This window comes from Rhinatrema bivittatum, chromosome 7 (genome assembly GCF_901001135.1).
Source record: "Rhinatrema bivittatum chromosome 7, aRhiBiv1.1, whole genome shotgun sequence".
NCBI lineage: Eukaryota > Metazoa > Chordata > Amphibia > Gymnophiona > Rhinatrematidae > Rhinatrema > Rhinatrema bivittatum.
The window spans coordinates 234117489-234138302 of record NC_042621.1 but is presented as its reverse complement, the minus strand read 5'-3'; the positions used below and the strand labels follow the sequence as shown (position 1 = coordinate 234138302).

General features: G+C 43.1%; 1 protein-coding gene across 2 annotated transcripts in view; it reads right to left on the bottom strand.

Moving 5' to 3' along the window:
• The window catches only part of CFAP46 (cilia and flagella associated protein 46), an 831934-nt gene that overhangs the window by 564644 nt on the left and 246476 nt on the right, over positions 1-20814 (bottom strand). For both annotated transcript variants that reach the window (XM_029609979.1, XM_029609980.1), the window contains exons 19-21: positions 18714-18926; positions 14528-14744; positions 3734-3883 (exon numbers count right to left, since the gene is read on the bottom strand). In XM_029609979.1, coding sequence (XP_029465839.1) covers positions 3734-3883; positions 14528-14744; positions 18714-18926 — 580 coding nt within the window. The remainder of the gene's footprint in view (positions 1-3733; positions 3884-14527; positions 14745-18713; positions 18927-20814) is intronic.

Genomic DNA, 20814 nt, shown 5'->3' with positions numbered 1-20814 from the left:
TCGATGAAGACCTAGATCACGGTTTTGTTCTGGGACAGAGGCAGGTCTGTGATGAAGTCTGTTGAGATGCTGGACCATGGCTCGGTAGGTGCTGGAAGCGGTTGGAGTAGGCCCCCAAGGCCGTCCGTTAGGTGGTTTCTGTTGGACACAGACGGGACAGGAATCTACATAGTTACGAGAGTCTTGCACCATGTTGGGCCACCAGTAATATCTCCGCAACATCTCTAGGGTCCTGGTACGACCCGGGTGTCCTGCCAACTTGGAATCATGAGCCCATTTCAGAACTCGTTCACGTAATCTACGTGGAACGACAGTTTTCCCAACTGGAACTGTAGTGGTCATGGCAAGGGATACGCAGGCAGGATCTATGATGTGCCTGGGAACATCAGGAACATCCTCTGGTTCGAAGGATCTTGATAGTGCATCAGCACGGAGGTTCTTGGAAGCCGAGCGATATCGCAGTTCAAAATTGAACCACTCGAAGAAGAGCGCCCATCGGGCTTGTCTAGGGTTCAAGAGTTGAGCTTCTTTAAGGTGCTCAAGATTCTTATGATCGGTGAAAATGATAAATTTATGCTGCACCCCTTCCAACCAGGGGCACCACTCTTGAAGCGTCAGCTTGATGGCTAGAAGTTTTCAGTCACCAACGGTGTAGTGCTGCTCTGTAGGAGAGAACTTGTGTGAATAGAATGAACATGGTATCAATTTACCCTTTGAAGAAAACTGGCTTAAGATGGTCATCGCTCAGATTGCAGAGGCGTCGACTTCTACGACGAGTGAACTTCTTGGGTCTGGGTGCTATAGATAGGGACCAGAACAGAATGCTTCTTTTAGCATCTGAAAGGCAGCTTGTGCCTTGGGAGTCCACACACGAGTGTTAGCCCCTTTCTTGGTCATGGCGGTGAGTGGAGCAGCTAGGGTAGAGTAATTGGCAATGAAGCTCCTGTAATAGTTAGTAAAGCCAAGGAAGCATTGTAAGGCCTGTAGGCCAACTGGCTGGGGCCAGTCCTGGATGCCCTGGACTTTCTCTGGATCCATGGAGAATCCTCGAACGGATATGATGTACCCTAGGAAGGGTAAACAATTTCGCTCAAAGAGGCACTTTTCTAACTTGACATAAAGATGATTTTCTCTTAGGCGTTGGAGCACAATCCTAACATGATCTCGGTGGGATTAAAGATCCTTAGAAAAGATCAGGATATCGTCAAGGTATACGACTATGAATGAGTACAAAAGGTCTCGGAGGATTTCATTCATAAGATGTTGAAAGACCGCTGGGGTATTGCATAGACTGAAGGGCATCACGGTATATTCATAGTGACCATCCCTTGTATTGAATGCGGTATTCCAGATATCTTTAGGTTGGATGTGTACCAGATTGTACGCACCCCTCAGATCCAACTTGGTAAAGATCCGAGCCCCTTGGAGGCGGTCAAACAGCTCACTGATAAGGGACAGTGGGTACCGGTCCTTTCAGGTTATGGCGTTGAGCCCTCTGTAGTCAATACAAGGGCGTAATCCACCGTCCTTTTTCATGATGAAGAAAAAGCCCTCTCCGGCAGGAGAATTGGAGAGTCTAATGAACTCCTTTTTCTAAGTTCTCTTTAATATGCTCAGACATGGCTAGGGTTTCTGGACAAGACAATGGATGCCCTTGGGAGGCATCGTGCCCGGCAGAAGTTCTATAGGACACTTCAGCTTACGTAGCGGAGGTAGTGTGTCGGCCTTCTGCTTCAAGAAGACGTGTTCAAACTCGGCATCCTGGGTAGGCAACCCAGATAGGGTAGTAGACTTCAAGACAGATAAGGCTAGAGATACTTGACGTAGGCATGTCTTCTGACATTCGGGACCCCACTGCACCAATTGCAGGGAATGCCAATCAAACTGGGGTTCATGGGACTGGAACCAGGGCAGCCCCAGGATGACTGGATGTGTGGAGCATTTTAACACATAGAAGGACATCTCCTCTTCATGGAGAGTGCCCACGGTAAGACGAACGGCCACTGTTCAATGGGTGATGAGCCCTGGAAGATGTTCTCCTTGGATGGAGGCAATACGAAGGCTTACCTCTAGTGGCTGGAGAGGAATGTTCAGAAGCTTGACAATGTCATCCATGATGAAGCTGCCACTTGCCCCTGTATCAACAAGAGCAGTGGTCCTTAGCTTCAACAAAGGGCAATGCCTTGTCAGTGCGGGGTTGCTTCGGGGGCGTCTCTGATGATGCCTTCCCAAGCTTGGAGTCAAGGGAGGAAGATGACCGATGACGGTGCTTCCTCATTTTCCCACAAGGCTCGGACTGGTCGATGGCAATGAACCAGACCTAGAATGGGAAGAAATAGACATAGGCTGATCCCCAGCACCTAACTCAATCTGGGGAACTGGAGGAGGATATGGCTGGACAGGATGGATACCTACCGGGTCCTCCTTGCCCCTGGAGTTGATGTCCCTGATGCTGAGGTCGAGAGCTCAGACTTCTTAGGCCCAAACAACTTTTTCATCTTATCAAGGCCCACACGGTGACTCTTGGGGGTCATCTGGGTGCAAAAAGAACAGCCACGCACATCGCGCGATGCCCCCAGGCACAAAATACAGACTTCAGGGGGGTCTGTGATGGACATAATCTATGGGCACTGAGGGCAGCGGTGAAACCCAGACGATGCCATTGAAAAAAAGAGACTGACAGTCGATGGCTGGCAGCCACTGAGAGATGGCACCATCGGTAATCGACTGCATAGAACAGGAAGTTACCGCAATACCTTCAAAGGGATGGTGGATGATCGAGGGACCTGGAGAGAGAAGAAAACCAAATGAAACTCTATTGGAAGTTTTCCAAAGTAGAAAAAAGCACGAGCTCCACCTCCACATGATGAACGCTACACGGAAAAAGAGAGACTGAAGAGGAACCCCGCGTAGATGCATGGATAGTGGCATGCTGGGCATGCTCAGTACACTTGGTCAAAATTCTAGAAACTTTGACAGAAGTTTTCCATGCTGGGCTCCATCTGATGTCACCCACATGTGAGGATGACCATCCTGCTTGTCCTAGGAGAAAAATATATATGTTTTTCACATACACACACATGCATATACCCATTTAAAAAAAAATATAATAATGCTGAAAAAGTGTGAGTACAGAAAATGTTCATAGATATAGATCACTATACCAGTTGACCTTATTCTAATCATAAATGATTCTCTAGTATAATCAGAACATGGGGTGTTTCTCTGCAACAATTTTTATTAATATTTTTATTCATTAATCATAAAACACATCAAGAGGTTTAGAATAATCATCAATCACTCCTAAAGAGGTGAAGATTGGTAAACGAATAAATAAAGGCCTCTTGGCTTGACTGTGGACTATTAGCTTGGGACCAAACTCATGATGAAAACTCACAGCAAATCTTCTTTGACTAAGAGCACATAGGTCAGGTGATACAGAGTCATCAGCAAGAGGAATTACAGCCATTAAAAATGTCATCACCTAATGCTCGTTAGCAGGCACTCCTAGTCAGTTGCCAAGAGCATTCCTTTTTAATTAAAGAAAAATGATTGACACAAAGAGAGATTATCAATCTAAGATGCTTCTTTCAAATGTATGTTATTACTGTATAACCTTCATATTACTCCCATTTGTCTACTGAATACCATAGTGGCAGAATATATATTTCATTGAACTAAGTTTTCAAAATGATCTCCAACAGTGAAAATAAAACTTAAAAAAGAATTCTACCTCCTCATCAGTTCCAAGTTTATGTCCAATCTGTTGCTGACATAACTGCTTTATTTTTACCCAGGTAGCAATTATTTGTTGTTGTACAGCAATGGGAACCATTTCATCAGGTATTGTTTTATTTATCAAGTCCAATGCAAACTCACAAACCTGAAATATAAAAGACATATTGTTTGTAAAACTGAAAAGAAGAATCCACAATATCTGCAGCTAAAAAGAAAAGAATATGTTCTTCAATTTCTGCAGGCCTACATAGAGAGATTTGGGCTTCATTAGGTGAAGAGCAAATGAGTATTGGGATTTCTCAAATATCTACTGTCGTAAAAGAGGATGTTTGGCTGCTATTCATGTTACTTTGAAACACTCAAAACTTATTCTGAAAGGCTTCAAAAATAATAATTGAAATGCTTAGGATGCAGAGCTGCCTCTGTTCATTATTCAGCTCCGTGTATCCTCTGGCCCATCCCCAACAGAGATAATTCACCCATCTAAGTATGCAGCTTTTATTTGGCTTCTCCAAGGTCTCTCTATCCACAATAGATTTACTCCTGCTAAGAAAAGCAATATGTCCATATAGCATATCTGTAACATGCAAGGATAAATACAGTTTTATTTGATTTCCTCTCATGGAAAATCATGTAAGTTGACCCATGCCACCCTCTTTCATTTTACTCTATCCAAATCCTATAAAATGAAATTGGAAAAATATCTCAGGATAAAACTGGAAAAAAAATCTCATTTCAGTGCCATTTTAAAAAGAAAATCAATCCTGCAACTGACACAATATCCATGCCAGTATTTGTCTGCCATTACTAGCAGGAAGCAGTGGGGGTGATCACTTGGAAAAACTGAAATATATACAGGGGTCCTTTCTCACAAGTAATAACAGCTTGTATAAAAGGGATACAAAGAAGGTGATGCTTCTCTTTCCATTTGGTCTAACTAAAATAGATAAGCATTTAAGGCTTATTGCAGGAGATGCCGAGCCTCCTGCTGCAGACTGTTTCATCCAGATACTGGGCAGATATAGAGGATCAGATTGAGGGAAAGAATGGCAGCGTATATTCAGAGTTGTCATTTCTTAGGTCTATAAAAAGTTGCACGGACATGTGTCCTCTTGCACAGGCCATTCTCAAGCTTGCCTGTTGAAGTAAAAGTGATGACTGGTTTGTATTACTTGGCTTCTGGTTCCTTCCAGCGGATGGCAGGATACATGACTGGTATAGTTTTCTGGTTTCTACCACAAAGACTATATATTAAAGCAGAGTCCCCTCAATGAATATATATGTGCTAAGAATCCAGGAGACAGAATTTTGCTTGTAAGTCCTACAACTATTGTCTTCAGTTGTACTAATGATGTTATCATAGTTTCTAGCATTTCATGGTGTGCCATTTTCTTTTTATGCTTCAGGGTGAAAAAAGGTTATCTTCTGATGGCCTGGCTGCTATCTCCCTTCCTCTATCCATCTTCTGACTCTAAAGAATGGTACAACCATGCCCATTGCTCCACCAGATCAAGTGCATCTTTAGGCTGCTGAAAAATCAGTCCCATTCAGTACACCACACTAGAGACTTACTGGCCACTGCATCAGCGAAATTGAGCCAGGTGTCCATTGTGTGCTGCATGCTGCACACCATTTGAGCCTGTCGCCATCTTTCCTGAACAGAGTAAGTAACTGTGGAGGCAGAGGATGTGGATATAGGAGGAAGCTGAGAATAAAGAAAGGAGAGCACCCCAAAGAGCTCATGTACTTCTCAGTACTTCAAGCTGGGAGCTGCCTTGAAGGTGTGTGGTGAATAACTGTTTCTGTGACATAGTTGATGAGATGTTAAGATGTTGAGAGTGTTTGTATTATTGACCTGTTGTGACAGTTCTCTACTGTTTTCTTTTCAGAAACTTCTCTGTTGAAGTTGCCCCATGGTATATCATGCAAGGGCAAACAGGGCACTTTTTTGTCTTGCCCAATTTTTGTGGTGCTATTTTCCTCTGGTTTAACCATATCAGGGCTGACAGGCCACCTTAGCTTTGGAAAAGCCAAGTGGCAATTCCTCAAATCCATAGAAAGTGGTTATAACTAGCTGAGTAGGTTGTGTTGTTTCTTTAAGCCAGAACAGCTCTTCAACAAATTAACTGATGGCAGAGACAGGATTAGTGATAATGTTTGCTTGTAGGGGCAATTTTCAAAGGTTTTTATGCAGATAAACAAGTGTGGTGGGGTTAGATCAGAGATGAATCCAGTAATTTACAGTAATTTTTAAATCACTATGCTTACTTTTCAGCATATATACTTTTCAGCATATAACCGGCATGATGCGATATTCATCGCGAATGCCGGTAGAGAAAAACTTAAAATAAATAAATAAATAAATAAAATATACTTTGCACCTGCTGCAATGCTGATGCACAGCCCACAGTTATTCCTTTACTCATGTGCACACTATCAGATTTTCAAAAGCAAACTCTGCAGATAGTATCTCCTTTGAAAATGAGTTTGCAGGTTCATATGTAAAAGGTACCCATGAATATTTACTCTGGAAAATGCTACAGGTGATGCTTTAAACCTTCCAAAGATACTGATTGTAATGTTTGCCTTATAGAGTACATTTGCTTCACTGTGTGTGAGTGATAGGATTTTCCCCATTGAATTGTATGGAGCCAGGGTGAATAAGTATTTCAGAGCATATTCTAATGAGGAGATCTGATGATGAAAATGTCAGCAGGCATTTTTGGTTTCTTGCCCTTACAACATAGGCCAAGCATGTCCAGAAAGGTTTCCCCATCTCTTCCTATAAAAAGACCGATGTCACCTAAATGAGTTTATATGCAAAAATGAGATAATGAGGTTTATGCATAGGGTAAAGTGTCAGCAAATACATTCCACAACCCAGAGTTAAGCAGTCACAAATTGCTTCATTATGGGCTGGATGTACAAAGCATTTTTCCCATAGACAAAAATTTGGAAAAAAATAGTACATCAGCCGCTATATGTTCCTTATCACCCAATTTGCTGTTGTTTTGTTTCTGCTATAGCCTCTATTCCAACTGAAAATAATATTTTTTATTCACCAACCTTCCCTATTAGTTATTCACCAAAGTCTCCTTTTTGACCTCAAACATGGTGAACTTTTGAATGCAGCCAGATTGTGCTAGAGCACCACAATCCCAACACAAGGGCAGAATTCCTAAAGGCACTAGGTGAGTGGAAGGGCAAGAAGGAACACTTTGGGACAGTATTAATAGAATCAATGCGAGGGTAAGAGGAGGTGAGAGACTGACCAGAGGGCCCCACCACATTTTTAATGTGATTTCAAAGGGGTTTGTATTCTGCTTGATCTAGCAGGACTTTTTCTAAAACATTGGGCAGAGGAGTGGGAATCGAGCTGCAAGTCTGCACTTTACTTTTTATTTTTTAACACCTTGCCACTTATCTGGCTATATTCTTTTGAATATCCAGGCACACATGGCTGGATAATTTCAGGACTGCTCTGAGGCAGACATGAAATTATCTAGCTAAGTTACTGGGAGATATATCAAGCCATGATAGTGCTCTAATGCACGTTATATTATGTATATCACGAAATATATGTGATATTTTGAATCTCCCCACCCAGGGAATAATGCAAATGTATGCAATTAAAGTGTTGTGGAAGTGGACCCTTGGACCAAGGAGGAATTGGAGCAACCTGCAGGGAGGAACCCTGCAGGTCCCCACTGTTGGCAGGTGGATCTGGCTGAAGCAGAGGTCCAAGTGGAGCTTCACCAATACCAGCCCTCATTCCCCTTAGGTTGAGCCCTCGAGTGCTGGGCCCAGCTGGACTTAGGCACAGGTCTCTGTGGAAGAGAAGCTCTGTCATGTAGAAGATGTTGTAGGACAACACAGTAGGAGAAAGTGGAGATCAAGCAGCAATCAGGGCAGGTGACAGGCAATCAGTCAAATTCAGGCTTTGGTCAAAGGTGGGCAGAGTCGAGGTTCAGGCAGTGGTTGGGCTAGGCGGAGTTCAGTCAATAACAGTAAACAGGCAGTGGTCAGTGGCAGGCGGAGTTCAAGCAGCATCCAGGTTCAATCTGAGGTCAAGCAAGAAATCCTATCTAAAGTCGAAACTGGGAGTCTGATCCGAGGTCAGAGCCAGAAGTCCAATCTAAAGAGACAAGGAATGAAGAGGAGGATGAGGGACCACATGAGCAGGAAGGGACACTGAAGACAGATAAGGAAGACTGTCCAGGAAGACAAGAACTCAAGATGAACCAGACTGCTAACGGAACCAAACACAAGACACAGGAACTCAGTGGTATACAGCAGGAATCAAGAATCAGGGATAGGAGTCAAGAACCAGGAACCAGTGGCACTGCACTTCTCCAGTGCGATGACCTATTGCCAAGGCACTGGAGAGGCATCCAAGGCAGGTTTAAATAGTGCATGAATCCTGACGACATCGATGGATGCCTCTTTGGGTTTCCTGCCACTGGCCCTTTAAGCTCAGTGCGGGCGTTGCGCACGCATATTAGGAAAACCAGAGTCAGCAGTGTCCTGAGAAAATGGTCAGCCACGATAAAATAACACCTCTTGGAAAAGCAGTAAATGTGAGGCGGGAGGCCCAGGACCCTAATATGGGTCCTGAGGCTCCCATCTCACATGTAAAGGGGAGGCAAACCAAAAAAAAAAAAAAAATAGTGGCAAAGATGGGAAGTTGAGTGAGCCACGTAGCCTGGGTCCGATGCCCGGATCTTACCCCTGTAATATGGTTGGGGCAAGATCAGATAAGCTCCATTTTGGAAAATGGCACTGACTGTGCTGAGTGTGAGGGTACACTCGACTTTCACGCAGAATCCCATCCTTCAATTTAAGGTTCTCGGAGTGAAGTGGGGAGGGCGTAGGTGGGGTAAGGTGGTTGAAGGGAGGAGGGGTGGTGACCAGGACCCTGATTTGATTTTAACCTATACGGTGAAGCAGATGAGTATGAAAAGGAGGGCCAGGACCTGGCTGAGATGTAAAACTGATGGACTGGTGGGGGGGGGGGGGGGGGGAGGGGCCCTGGCCTGCCTGACATCTTGATGGACTAGTGGGGGTTGAGGGGCCTTGGCCTTCCCGAAATCTTCATGGACTGGGAGGGTGAGGGCACTGGCCTGCCCTAGATCTTGATGGACTGGGGGGTGGGGGGACCTGGCCTGCCTGAGATCTAAATATACTGGGTGTCATGGGAGAACCTGGCCTGCCTGAGATTTTGATGGACTGGAGGTGGGGGGGGGGGGGGGGAGTGGGGCAAGATTTTATTTTCATGGATTTGGTTGGAGGGCCAGGGCCATCGCCACGTGGGCTCTTTTTTGTATTTTGAAACATTTGGAGGGAGTCGAAGATGCCTCAGGGGACAGCTCTGGGTTGAGCTGGGGGTCAGCCCTGATCCTCCATCAACCTCCCCCATTTTCCCATTATTTTTTTTTTTGGGGGGGGGGGGGGGGTGCGTGCCAGTGATCCTTTAATGCGATGGCGGACCCTTCAGTTTGGGACTGCCATCATGTTAAAGAGCTACTATACGTGTCTTTTTGCCCCATGGGGTTTGACTGTGAAATAAAAGATTGTGCCATTGAGCTATGATGTTTCTTCAGGGAGGGTCCCCACTATTGCAGCAACACTCCCCCCACAATAGTGGTACCCCTGCCTCAAAAAAACATCATGGCTTTGGGCATCCAGGGGTTAGCTGGATACAGCTGAAAACCAGATAAATTAGCCAGATAACTTAGCTCCACCCCAGAACATCCCTAGAATGACTTTATCAAACTACATTTTAGCCACATAAGTGATCCTAATATTCAAAATTCAGCATTAGCCAGATAACTCACAAGTTAATCTAGCTAAATACCTTGTTATAAAATCAGCACGTTCATGTGCGTGCACTGGGAACCATGCGCACATGGACAAGCGCCTTTTAAAATCGACCCCTTCATGTTCGAAGCAGATGTATTACAATATATACATAACAATAAAACAGGAACAAGACAGATACTCATAGCAGAACCCCCAAATTAATGGACTAATAACCATCCATTAGAGGTCAGGAAATGTACAGATTATTTATGATTTTTTAAACTTGTTGAAGCCTGGCTCTTTCAGTTGGTTTATACCTGATTGGGCTTTGATCCCCAGGTTGGATTTCCTAGGACTGGTTCTATCTTTGTTTTATTAACACTGATTGCTTGCTTTGGTTGTTGCTATTTAGATTTTTTTAAATATATTAACATATTATGATCAGCCTCTTGTTAATTTATTTTCCTTGTACTGTTTTCCTGCAAAACTGTGTGGTACTGTTGATGATTTGACTGCTGTAATTTTGTTTGTAAATTTGTTGTTACTTGCTGAAAGAATCTGCTTGGAACTGTTCCAGAGGGTAACGTCTAAATAAATAAGTAATGTCAGTGAGTACTTTTTACCTGTGGACTTTACACAATTTTCCAAGGGAAAAGTTTCTCTTTGAAAATTAACTAAGGAAAATGTACCCAAACGAATCTGCACTTGTAATTTCTGTGAGTACTTTTTCCAGCTAAAAATGCACACATAGGTTTGAAATTGCAAACATGCATGTGTTTTTCGAAACTCCTTCTCATCTCTGTTTCCAAAAATTCCTCCCCCTTACTGCAGGTAAACTTATCTGGTCCCGATATTCGCCACTGGCCGGGTAAGTAACTTAGCCAGATATAACTTATCAGGCTAAGTTACAAGGGATATTCAACGGCATAGCTAAGCCACTGAATATCTGCGGTCAAGGCACTACTTAGCTGGATATTTTAAATTCGGCTAAGTTAGATCTAACTTATTTGATTAACTTAACCAGATAAGAACGAATATCGCTACTTATCCCAGATCTGCCCACTGCCACAAATTGGCTGGCTAAAAGATATTCAGAGGACCGCTAGCTAGCTGAATAAGTCCTGATGTGAGTTCAATATCGGGCCCATCTATGTACTGGCACTGTATATGTATATAAAGGGTAGGCGATATTCAACAAGACCATTTATTTGAATAAAGCACTGTTTTATCCATATAAATAGCTTTAAATATTGCCCTCCATGATTAGGGTGAGACTTACTGAACACGGGTGTTGTTTTCAGGCAAAGAAGATGGAGGCACATTTGGTGTCACATTGTGACCAATATACCTATCAGTTTCAGGAATTCATTTGGTGCATTATTGATCAGGTGAATACCCTTCTGAGAGGGGTGATATGAAACAGTTGATTCATAGGGAACAATAGTGGCTATACATAGTTCAGACCACCTACCCGCATAGACTGAATAAAGAACCTGAATGGGATAGCATCTTGTAAATAACTGAAAGAGTCCATGTTGTATCTCTATTTTTATTTATTATTTTTTAAGCAACAGCATTCAGTGTATCTGAATATGGAATGAACTTTGAGCAGCATTCAAACAGTGGAAATTTCCATTAAAAACCAATTGGTATCCCCAGTTTTTAATGTCTCTGTGGGGAACATTAATAGGATTGTTTGTTCAATTTTATGTAACCTTTTAAAAAAAAATCAGGAAATTAAGCAACATTGTATTTTGAGACTGCCTCCTATTGACAGATTCTTGACTACATTATGTACTCCTGCCAATGGTTAAACATTGGGAATTTCCAAAAGATATTGATTGGTTCTCTGCATATGATGTATCTAAAAGATTTCCCAATATGTCTGGCTAATCAGCTGACTTGATAATGGAAAAGCACTGTATAATGACATCACCCAGGATTGCCTCCTCTCTCATTTCACTTGTCTCTCTTAAGTTATGTGCTTTGCAATTCAAAAACACCTTGTTATGTTTGGTGTGTCTTGAACTGAATAGTGGACCCTTGGGTCGAGGCGAGTGAAGACTCCGCCCACAGGGAGGAGCCCTGAGAGTCCTTACCCCAACAGGCAAGGTCTCAGTAGATATACAACAGAGAGACAACTTTATTATACAGCAACAATCTTGAAAAGCAAGCAGACGAGGCTGGAGTCAGCTGATCAGTCCCGTAGAACTCCACAGTGCGGAGAGTCCCGGTGTATACCTTATCTAGGCTGGCTTGTGCTGGCTGTCCCAGTAATGGTCCGCAGCATGGGGTAGGCCGGAAGCCGTTGGTAGAATGCACAAGACACGATGGATCCGGTATTGGTCCGCAAGCTGGGTAACCCGAGAATCTGTGCCACAAAGGTAGAGTACTCACGCCGAGAAGGTCGAGGCAGGGGTGGTAAAGCCCCAAGGATGACTGGAGCAGGATCAGCAGGAGTAGATGAGAACGATGCAGGAACTCACTGAAATGAGAAGAGAGAGAGATGGCTCTCTGAGGAGCGGATAGCCCTGAGTGCGGCAAGGCTCCCGAGAAGCTGGTACCTAGGACACCCAGTAGTCAGTGAGGAAGTCCCAAGGTAGTGGAACTAGCAGGATGAGATTCCTTGCTAACTCGTAGCTCAGATGGTCAGCTGGGTTTAAGTATCATGAGCGGGTGATATCATGCAGTGGGGACGCCTCCGAAGTTCCCGCCATGACGTAGTTAAAAGGATGGCAGGCTTGCACGCGCATGCCTAAGTAACCCCGGATGAAAGATGGCTGCTGGAAGCGCCCACGCCGTCCTGGGTATGCCATTAGGGCCGGCTTGTGGAAGCAGAGGCCGCCATTCTGCCCAGAGTTGGAGCTATGTAGAGAAAGGAGGTGAGCAGCATAGGTCGCAGCCGCCTGCGACCGATGGGCGCAACACAGCTTTGAGAGTTCAGAGTGCCTCAGAACAAGCAATGAGTAAGAAAAAGTGATATAGGAGCCCTGAAGCAGGTGCATACTGCACCAAAATGTGGCCCTCATCAAGCTATGGAGCGAAGGAAGAGCAGTACTCTTAAAATCTATGAAGAAAAGTCACCAAACAAAATGTTTTCTCTTTACTCATGCTGAAGCTGGGATTGTTATATTTAGCAATTCTGCAGAAAGATTTTGTTGGGTTAATTGTTTATTTGATACCATTTTTAAATACAATGAAAAAAAAATATATAATAAATGACAACAGACCTTGATTATAAGAATGCAACCAGTATAACAAAAGAGTCCACATTTAATAGTTAAAGATAATGGTGTTGTACCTTGTTATATTATTTTTTTTTCTAAACATTTCATAATTTGCCTTTTCCTAAAGGTAAGTCGCAAGGAGAATTATAAACTATTGAAGGAGAACACTGAGCACATAAAAAAGCATCTACAGGTACAGCACACAGCTATGGGATAGATTGAAGTAGGTATATTTGGTATAAGTGATGCATTAAAATAGGTATAAATGGGGTACACTAGGTGGTAATAAAGATATGAGTTAATTGAGCATAGAAAATGCATATATATAGTTAAGAAGCAAATTTAGCATTGGAGATACAAGAGATATTAAGAAATAGTTCAGTAGAAATGTCATAGAAGTTGGTAAATCATGAGCGACCTGGGGTTAATACGAATTTGGGTAGGTTGGTGGTGGAGGATAAAGCTATACTGTGGAACCTAGGGGAAGGCCTGGTTAAAGTCCTAGATTTGCATATTGTTACTATGGCACCTTGGATATACATGTAATAATCTCTGATGGGACTACTAGTCTGAACACATGTTGGGTTTTGTTTCCTTACTTTGCTCTTCTTTCTGGGAGTTGGATTTCCTAATATGAATGAAACGTTGAGTAAACAAAACAGCTTGTTCCCCTGATTTTCTAGAAGCTGGTGATCAGTGTGTTGCGGTCCCGGTCGCTGGACTTGCGACCGGATCCTTACCTTCCTCCACCCTGGGGTCCCGCGATTGTGTCCGAGGTTTTTCAGGCCTTCTCGACCCTCTCTGCAGCAGCGTCTCCACGAGGGAGATGCCGCCGAGCTCCGCTTCAGAGCTCCACCCCTCTTAGGCACGTGCGGTCGCAAGGCGAAGGCAGTTGGAGGCGCAGGGGCATGAAACCGAGGCCGGCCCCCGAGATGACGTCAGATGCTGGCAGGATATTTAAACTCGGCGTTGACTGAAGTCGTTGCCTTGCAACAGAGTTCATTCTAAGGAGTGACTGTTGCTGTCCTTGGTCCTGTGCTCCTGATTCAGCTTTCTCGCCTGTTCCAGCCTCCGCTCCTGATCCTGCTTCCTCACCTGTTCCAGCCGCTTCTCCTGATCCTGCTTCCTTGCCAGTTCCAGTCTCCGCTTCAGTTTCTGCTTTCCAGCCCTCGGACTGATGCCCTGGTTCTTGTTTTTGGTTCGTATACTTTTTCTCTTTGCCTGCTGCCAGTTCAGATCCTCGGACTGTTCTCCACTCAGTTGGACTTCTGCTCCGGGAAACCGCTCCTAAGTCCCAGCGGCCCGGGTCCTCTTGGGCTCCTCCCGGGGGGATCGCGGGCTTCCAGTGGCGAAGTTCCTGCTTGGTCTCCTGGCTCTGTGCCGCCTCCTGGCCGTATCATCTCAGTGGAGTTCTCTTTTCAGCCAATCTTCAACTGCACGGCCGGCTCAAGGGTCCACTAATCCCAGCGTTAACACAGTGTTATGCCTGAATTGCAAACTGTTCAGCTGAGAGAAAATTACAGATTTTGAACTTTAACAGACTGCTAATTGCTTTGGAAATAAGAAGGTATAGATACTACAGACCCATTGTCCTGTGATCAAATGCAAGCACTTATGTTTTGAACTGTAAGTTATTTTATTATTCTTTTAATACTAATGCTATCTCTTCTGAAAAAATTAAAAATCCAACAAAATTAATTTTCTGTGTTTCAAGTCAAGTCAATGGCAGGGCAGTAATATAAAGCAGAATTAGAAATTTATACCTCTAAGGCCATTTTCACATCAGGAAACCCATTTGGATCGACTGACAAAACCTGCAGAGCATTAGATTTTTCAGTTCCTTTTCCAGCACTTTTCTTTTTTTTGCCTTTTTCTGGTTGTGGTTCTGCTTCTGCCTTTTTAATAGTTGATAATGGAATCCAAGCATGAATCATGCCCTGAGCCAAAGCATTGCACATCATCACCACAAGTGCAGTGTTCCTAAGAAGAAAAAAAATAATAATAAAAAACCCCACACCTTTCAGAAAATACTGAAAGACAAAAAAGAGCTGGGATTAGTATTATTTCATCAAATTCTAATAAAAATACACTAAAAAAGAAATCAGCAATGGCAAAGTTATGCAATAGGGGTGTGCACACTAAGGGGTAGATTTTAAAAGGTTGTACGCCTGATTTTATAACATGGGCGCGCAAGCACAGGGCCCAGCCACATACGTAACCCCCCACCCGATTTTATGCACACGGCCAATCAAAAATTCGGGCTAATCTTTCCTCTTACTCAGGAAGCCCTGTAAAGTACATCTTTTGGCATAATATCAGTGTTTTCACTACAACAGAAATTTGAGATATGGTCTCTGGACCTGTTATCTAGGTTCACCTATTTCAACAGTTACATGGACAAACAGCATAAAATCATAACAAGAAATTAGAAAATCAAACATTCAATATCTGATTATCAAAGAGATTTTACCTAACAGAAGACATATAAGGCCTATAGTTATCCAAAGTTATGGAAAGACCATCTAAAGTGATCTTTCCATAACTTGGGAAAACTATCATGTTAATTTTCATTAAAAACAATTAACACAATCTAAATTGTTTTAGCAACTGCTAAAATGCAAAAATGAAAGCAAACCCAGATTTGTTTCAGATTATAAACAACATGAAATAACAAATGTCATTGGCGTTTCCCATTATATTTTAAACAATTGCACATCCTTAGTAGACATGGCCATCTGAAACAGATGCACAAAATGTACTTAACCGACAGGACTGGTGAATAAAATGAGAAGCTTAGGAGTGAGTGCCGAGGTGGTGGCCTGGATTGCAAACTGGTTGACGGACAGAAGACAATGTGTGATGGTAAATGGAACTCTCTCTGAAGAGAGAGCGGTTTTAAGCGGTGTACCGCAGGGAACGGTGTTGGGACAGGTCCTTTTCAATATCTTTGTGAGCGACATTGCGGAAGGGATAGAAGGTAAGGTATGTCTTTTTGCAGATGACACTAAGATCTGCAACAGAGTGGACACGCCGAAAGGAGTGGAGAGAATGAGACGGAATTTAAGGAAGCTGGAAGAGTGGTCGAAGATATGGCAGCTGAGATTCAATGCCAAGAAGTGCAGAGTCATGCATATGAGGAGTGGAAATCCGAATGAACTGTATTCGATGGGGGGAGAAAGGCTGATGTGCACGGAGCAGGAGAGAGACCTTGGGGTGATGGTGTCTAATGATCTGAAGTCGGCAAAACAATGTGACAAGGCGATAGCTAAAGCCAGAAGAATGCTGGGCTGCATAGAGAGAGGAATATCGAGTAAGAAAAGGGAAGTGATTATCCCCTTGTACAGGTCCTTGGTGAGACCTCACCTGGAGTATTGTGTTCAGTTCTGGAGACTGTATCTCCAAAGAGACAGAGACAAAATGGAGGCGGTCCAGAGAAGGGCGACCAAAACGGTGGAAGGTCTTCATCAAATGACTTATGAGGAGAGATTGAAGAATCTAAATATGTACACCCTGGAGGAAAGGAGGAGCAGAGGTGATATGATACAGACTTTCAGATACTTGAAAGGTTTTAATGATCCAAAGACAACGACAAACCTTTTCCGTAGGAAAAAAATCAGCAGAACCAGGGGTCACGATTTGAAGCTCCAGGGAGGAAGATTCAGAACCAATGTGAGGAAGTATTTCTTCACGGAGAGGGTGGTAGATGCCTGGAATGCCCTTCCGGAGGAAGTAGTGAAGACCAGAACTGTGAAGGACTTCAAAGGGGCATGGGATAAACAAGAGGCCGTCAATGAAGAGTGGGTGGCTCGCCAGAATGACGGCTACTGCCTGGAGATAATACCCTTATTCAATAAACATACACATGGTTACTGTGACTCCAACATCGCTCTAAGCTTCAACAGCAAGAGGAAATGTGGAAAAAAGGATTTGCACTCACAAAGCGGGGAGTAGCTGGCTTGTTACGGCGGTTACTACCCCAAACCAAATAAGCCTGATACTTCACTTTCAATGCATATCCAGCATAGCTCTCTGCTTCAACGGCAGGGGAGAAGAAAAACTAATACTTAACGCATATCCAGCATAGCTCTCTGCTTCAACGGCAGGGGAGAAGAAAAACAACCAAAAGGGCTGAATAACATAGTCTGGGTAAAACAAATAAGCATGGGTGTAGCTTGCTTATTGTGGCGGTTACTACCCCTACTACCCCTAACTAATCAAGCTTGATATTTCACTCGGATGCAGCTCCATCACTGCTCTCTACATTAATGGCGGGGGTGGAAGGGAAATAGAACCAAAGAGCTAAGAGAAACAGATAAGAATGAGAAAAAAATGTGTGAAGCTTGCTGGGCAGACTGGATGGGCCGTTTGGTCTTCTTCTGCCGTCATTTCTATGTTTCTATGTTTCTAGGACAATGAATAGCATCTGACTGTTAAGAATACCTGTTGAATAAATCAAACTGTTCATGTACATATAAGTACACATGGAGGCAATTTTCAAATAATACACACACAGAAGACGACCAAACGTGGAAAGGGTTAATGAAGATCAATAAACCTTTCCAAAAATAATCTTAAAAAGATTTATTGAAAAACCACCTATGGTATAGAAAGGACCATCATAAGAATGCGCTGGTTCCAAAACTTTAATGGCGGATCCTGCCTTCAATTTCCTCTAGTGTGGGATAGAAATCTTTTAAAAGACAGAAGATTATTTTGGGACAATTTTTAAAGCCATTTACCTGAGTAAATAGCAAGTTAGGGTAAATTAGCTGTTTGAAAATGCCCCTCCCTCAGAATAGCTTAAATGTATGTGCAGGGTCCCACTGCATGCACACTTTTAGCTATTGAGGAGAGGCGTTCCTGGGAGGATTTTAAAAAGGTTACGCGCATAACCTGTCTTACGCGTGCCGGGCCTATTTTAAAAAGGTCTGGCGACGCGCGTAAAGCCCCGGGACGCGTGTAAGTCCTGGGGCTTTACAAAAGGGGCGGTCCTGGGGCTGGGTGGAGTGGTCTGGGGCGGGGTGGGGGCAGGGCCAGAGGCCTCCGACAGAGCGGCCATTGCACAATCGGAGGATCTCACGCTGGCACGTGTAAAGGTAAAATAAACATTTTGGGGGGGTTACAGTAGGGCTGGGGGGGGGGGAAGTTTAGGGGAAGGGGTGGGAAGGTCAGGTTAGATGGAAGGGAAGTTCCCTTCCAGGATGCTCCGATTTCTTGGGAGGGAACGGAGGAAGGCAGCATGGCTCAGCACGCGCAAGGTGCACAATTGTGCACCCCCTGGCACGCACCGATCCCCGATTTTATAACATGCGCACGCCTGTGCACGCATGTTATAAAATTAGGCATACATGTGTGCATGCCGGGTAGCGCGCACAGATGTAGGCCGTGCGCGCTTCTTTTAAAATTGACCCCAATGTGCACAGATCATATTTCAAACTTATACATGTCATTTTCCATGTAAATTTTACCCATACTGTAAGCAAATGCAAACCTCATGGGTATTCTATATTTGCTGACAATTTTCATCTGTAAAATACACATGTACTTTCCCTTTGAAAATTAGGTCTAAAGTTCATAGGTACTAAGTATCTTTGTATTTTGCATGTAGGTGGAGAGCTTAAAAAATGCCCTCATAATATATATGCTAAATCTGTGTGTTAAGAATCATAACTCAGAAAGATCTGAAAAGTACAGTAGAATTTTGGTCTTGCCAGGATTGACTGTGTATATTGTAAAAATAATATCTGTTCACAAGTATTGTATGGATGGAATGTACATCTATGACACATAATTTTATTCTGCCAGTCAGAGAACTCACAAGTGTTTTGCATTTGCTTTCTAATGAAATTCCCATAAAAAAAGAATTTGAAAGTCTACATATTCATCTTTACAAAGGAAACAACATAAACAATTTAAACCTAACCAGTTAGGTGATGCCAATAAACTTACTCATGGTAGCCAGTACTCTGAACTGCATTAAACAGGATCTTCAAAGTGTGCACCAATTCTTTTTGTCTTCTTGTGGCTATAATATGCTTATTGTAATTTAAGACATACACCACAGCATTATGGGTAATCCAAGCCTCATTTAGCTCCACTGCCAGTTCCGCAGCTCGCTCAAAGTTTTCTGTTGCATATTGGGATAACTGTGTAATCCAGTTCCTATAAAATTAATATTAACAATGTTACTTGCAATGTTAAACACATATATTCAAAGCATTTGTCCAGCTAAGTTTCACCACCCCTAAAACTTAACAGGTCATTCATCAAAATGTGTTATGGGGTTAACGCATGTGATAACGTGTTAATGCCATAACTCATGTGATAATATAAACCTATGCGACAATATAAACCCAGAAAGAACAAAACAGATCAAGAACAAAAGAGAAAAAACAAACCCATGGTTCAACACCCAACTAAGGGGGTCATTTTTCAAAATGCGGTAATGGTACGATGCAAATTCCAATAATAGGAGGAGTTAGGGGCGGAGAGTGGGCTGGGTTTGCCTGTCTGCGAAGAGCTATCGCACAGCCGTAACGCCGATTTTAACTACACCTCTTTCAAATGCGTTAGGCTGTGCGATAGCTGCCGTGACCATGCGGTAAGGTTTCATCGCCATTTGCAAAGTCTCCCGTAAGTCAGAGAGAGAGAGAGAGAGAGAGTGCGGACACGCACATGTGCTAGATGCATGTGCATCTCATGGTTTGGGCATGCATATCACATTGAAAATTAATCTTTAAAGTTTCATTGAGCATGTACAGTGGTTCTTATGAACATAAGAAAATAAATGCCAAACTGGGTCAGACCAAGGGTCCATCAAGCCAGTATCCTTTTTCTAACAGTGGCCAATCCAAGTCACATGTACCTGGAAAGTACTCAAATATTAGATAGATCACAAGCTTATTAATTACTGTAATAGCAGTGTATGGCTTTAACCTCTAGGAACTTATCCAAACCTTTTTTAAACCCAGTAATATTAACTGCTGAAACCACATCCCCTGGCAATGAATTCCAGAGTTTAACTATATGCTGAGTGAAAAAGAATTTTCTTTGATTTGTTTTAAATGAGCTACTTGCTAACTTCATGGAGTGTCCCCTGGTCCTTCTATTATCTGAGTGTAAATAACCGATTTACATTAACTTGTTCAAGTCCTTTCATAATTTTGTAGACTTCTATCATATCCCCCCTCAGTCGTCTCTTCTCCAAATTGAACAGCCCTAACTTCTTTAGCCTTTCCTCACAGGGCAGCCGTTCCATGCCCCATATCATTTTGGACGCCTTTATCTGCTTTTTCTCCAGTACAGCTATATCCTTTTTGAGATGCGGTGACCAGAACTGCTCACAGTATTCAAGGTGCTGTCTCACCATGGAGCAATACAGAGGCATTATGACATCCTCCAGATTATTTTCCATTCCTTTCCTAATAATTCCTAACATTCTATTTGCTTTTTTGATCTCCACAGCACCCTGGGTAGTAACTCCTAAGATAGAACCTAATATTGTGTAACTACAGCAAGGGTTATTTTTCCCTATATGCATCACTTTGCACTTGTCCACGATAAACTTAATCTGCCATTTGGAAGCCCAATCTTTCAGTCTTACAAGGTCCTCCTGCAATTTATCACAATCCACTTGAGGTTTAACTACTCTGCATAATTTTATGTTGTTCGCAAATTTGATCACCTCACTCGTCGTACCCCTTTCCAGATCATTTATAAATATATTAAAAAGCACTGGCCCAATTACAGATCCCTGAGGCACTCCACTGTTTACCTTTTTCCACTGTGAAAACAGGCCATTTAATCCTACTCTCTGTTTCCTGTCTTTTAACCAACTTGCAATCCATGATTTTTTAGTTTTCTTAGAAGCCTCTCATGCGGGACTTTGTCGAATGCCTTCTGGAAATCCAAATATACCTCATCTACCAGTCCACCTTTCTCCACATGTTTATTCACCCCTTCAAAAAATGTAGGAGATTTGTGAGGCAAGACTTCCCTTGGGTAAATCCATGTTGGCTGTGTCCCATCAAATGATGACTATCTAAATGTT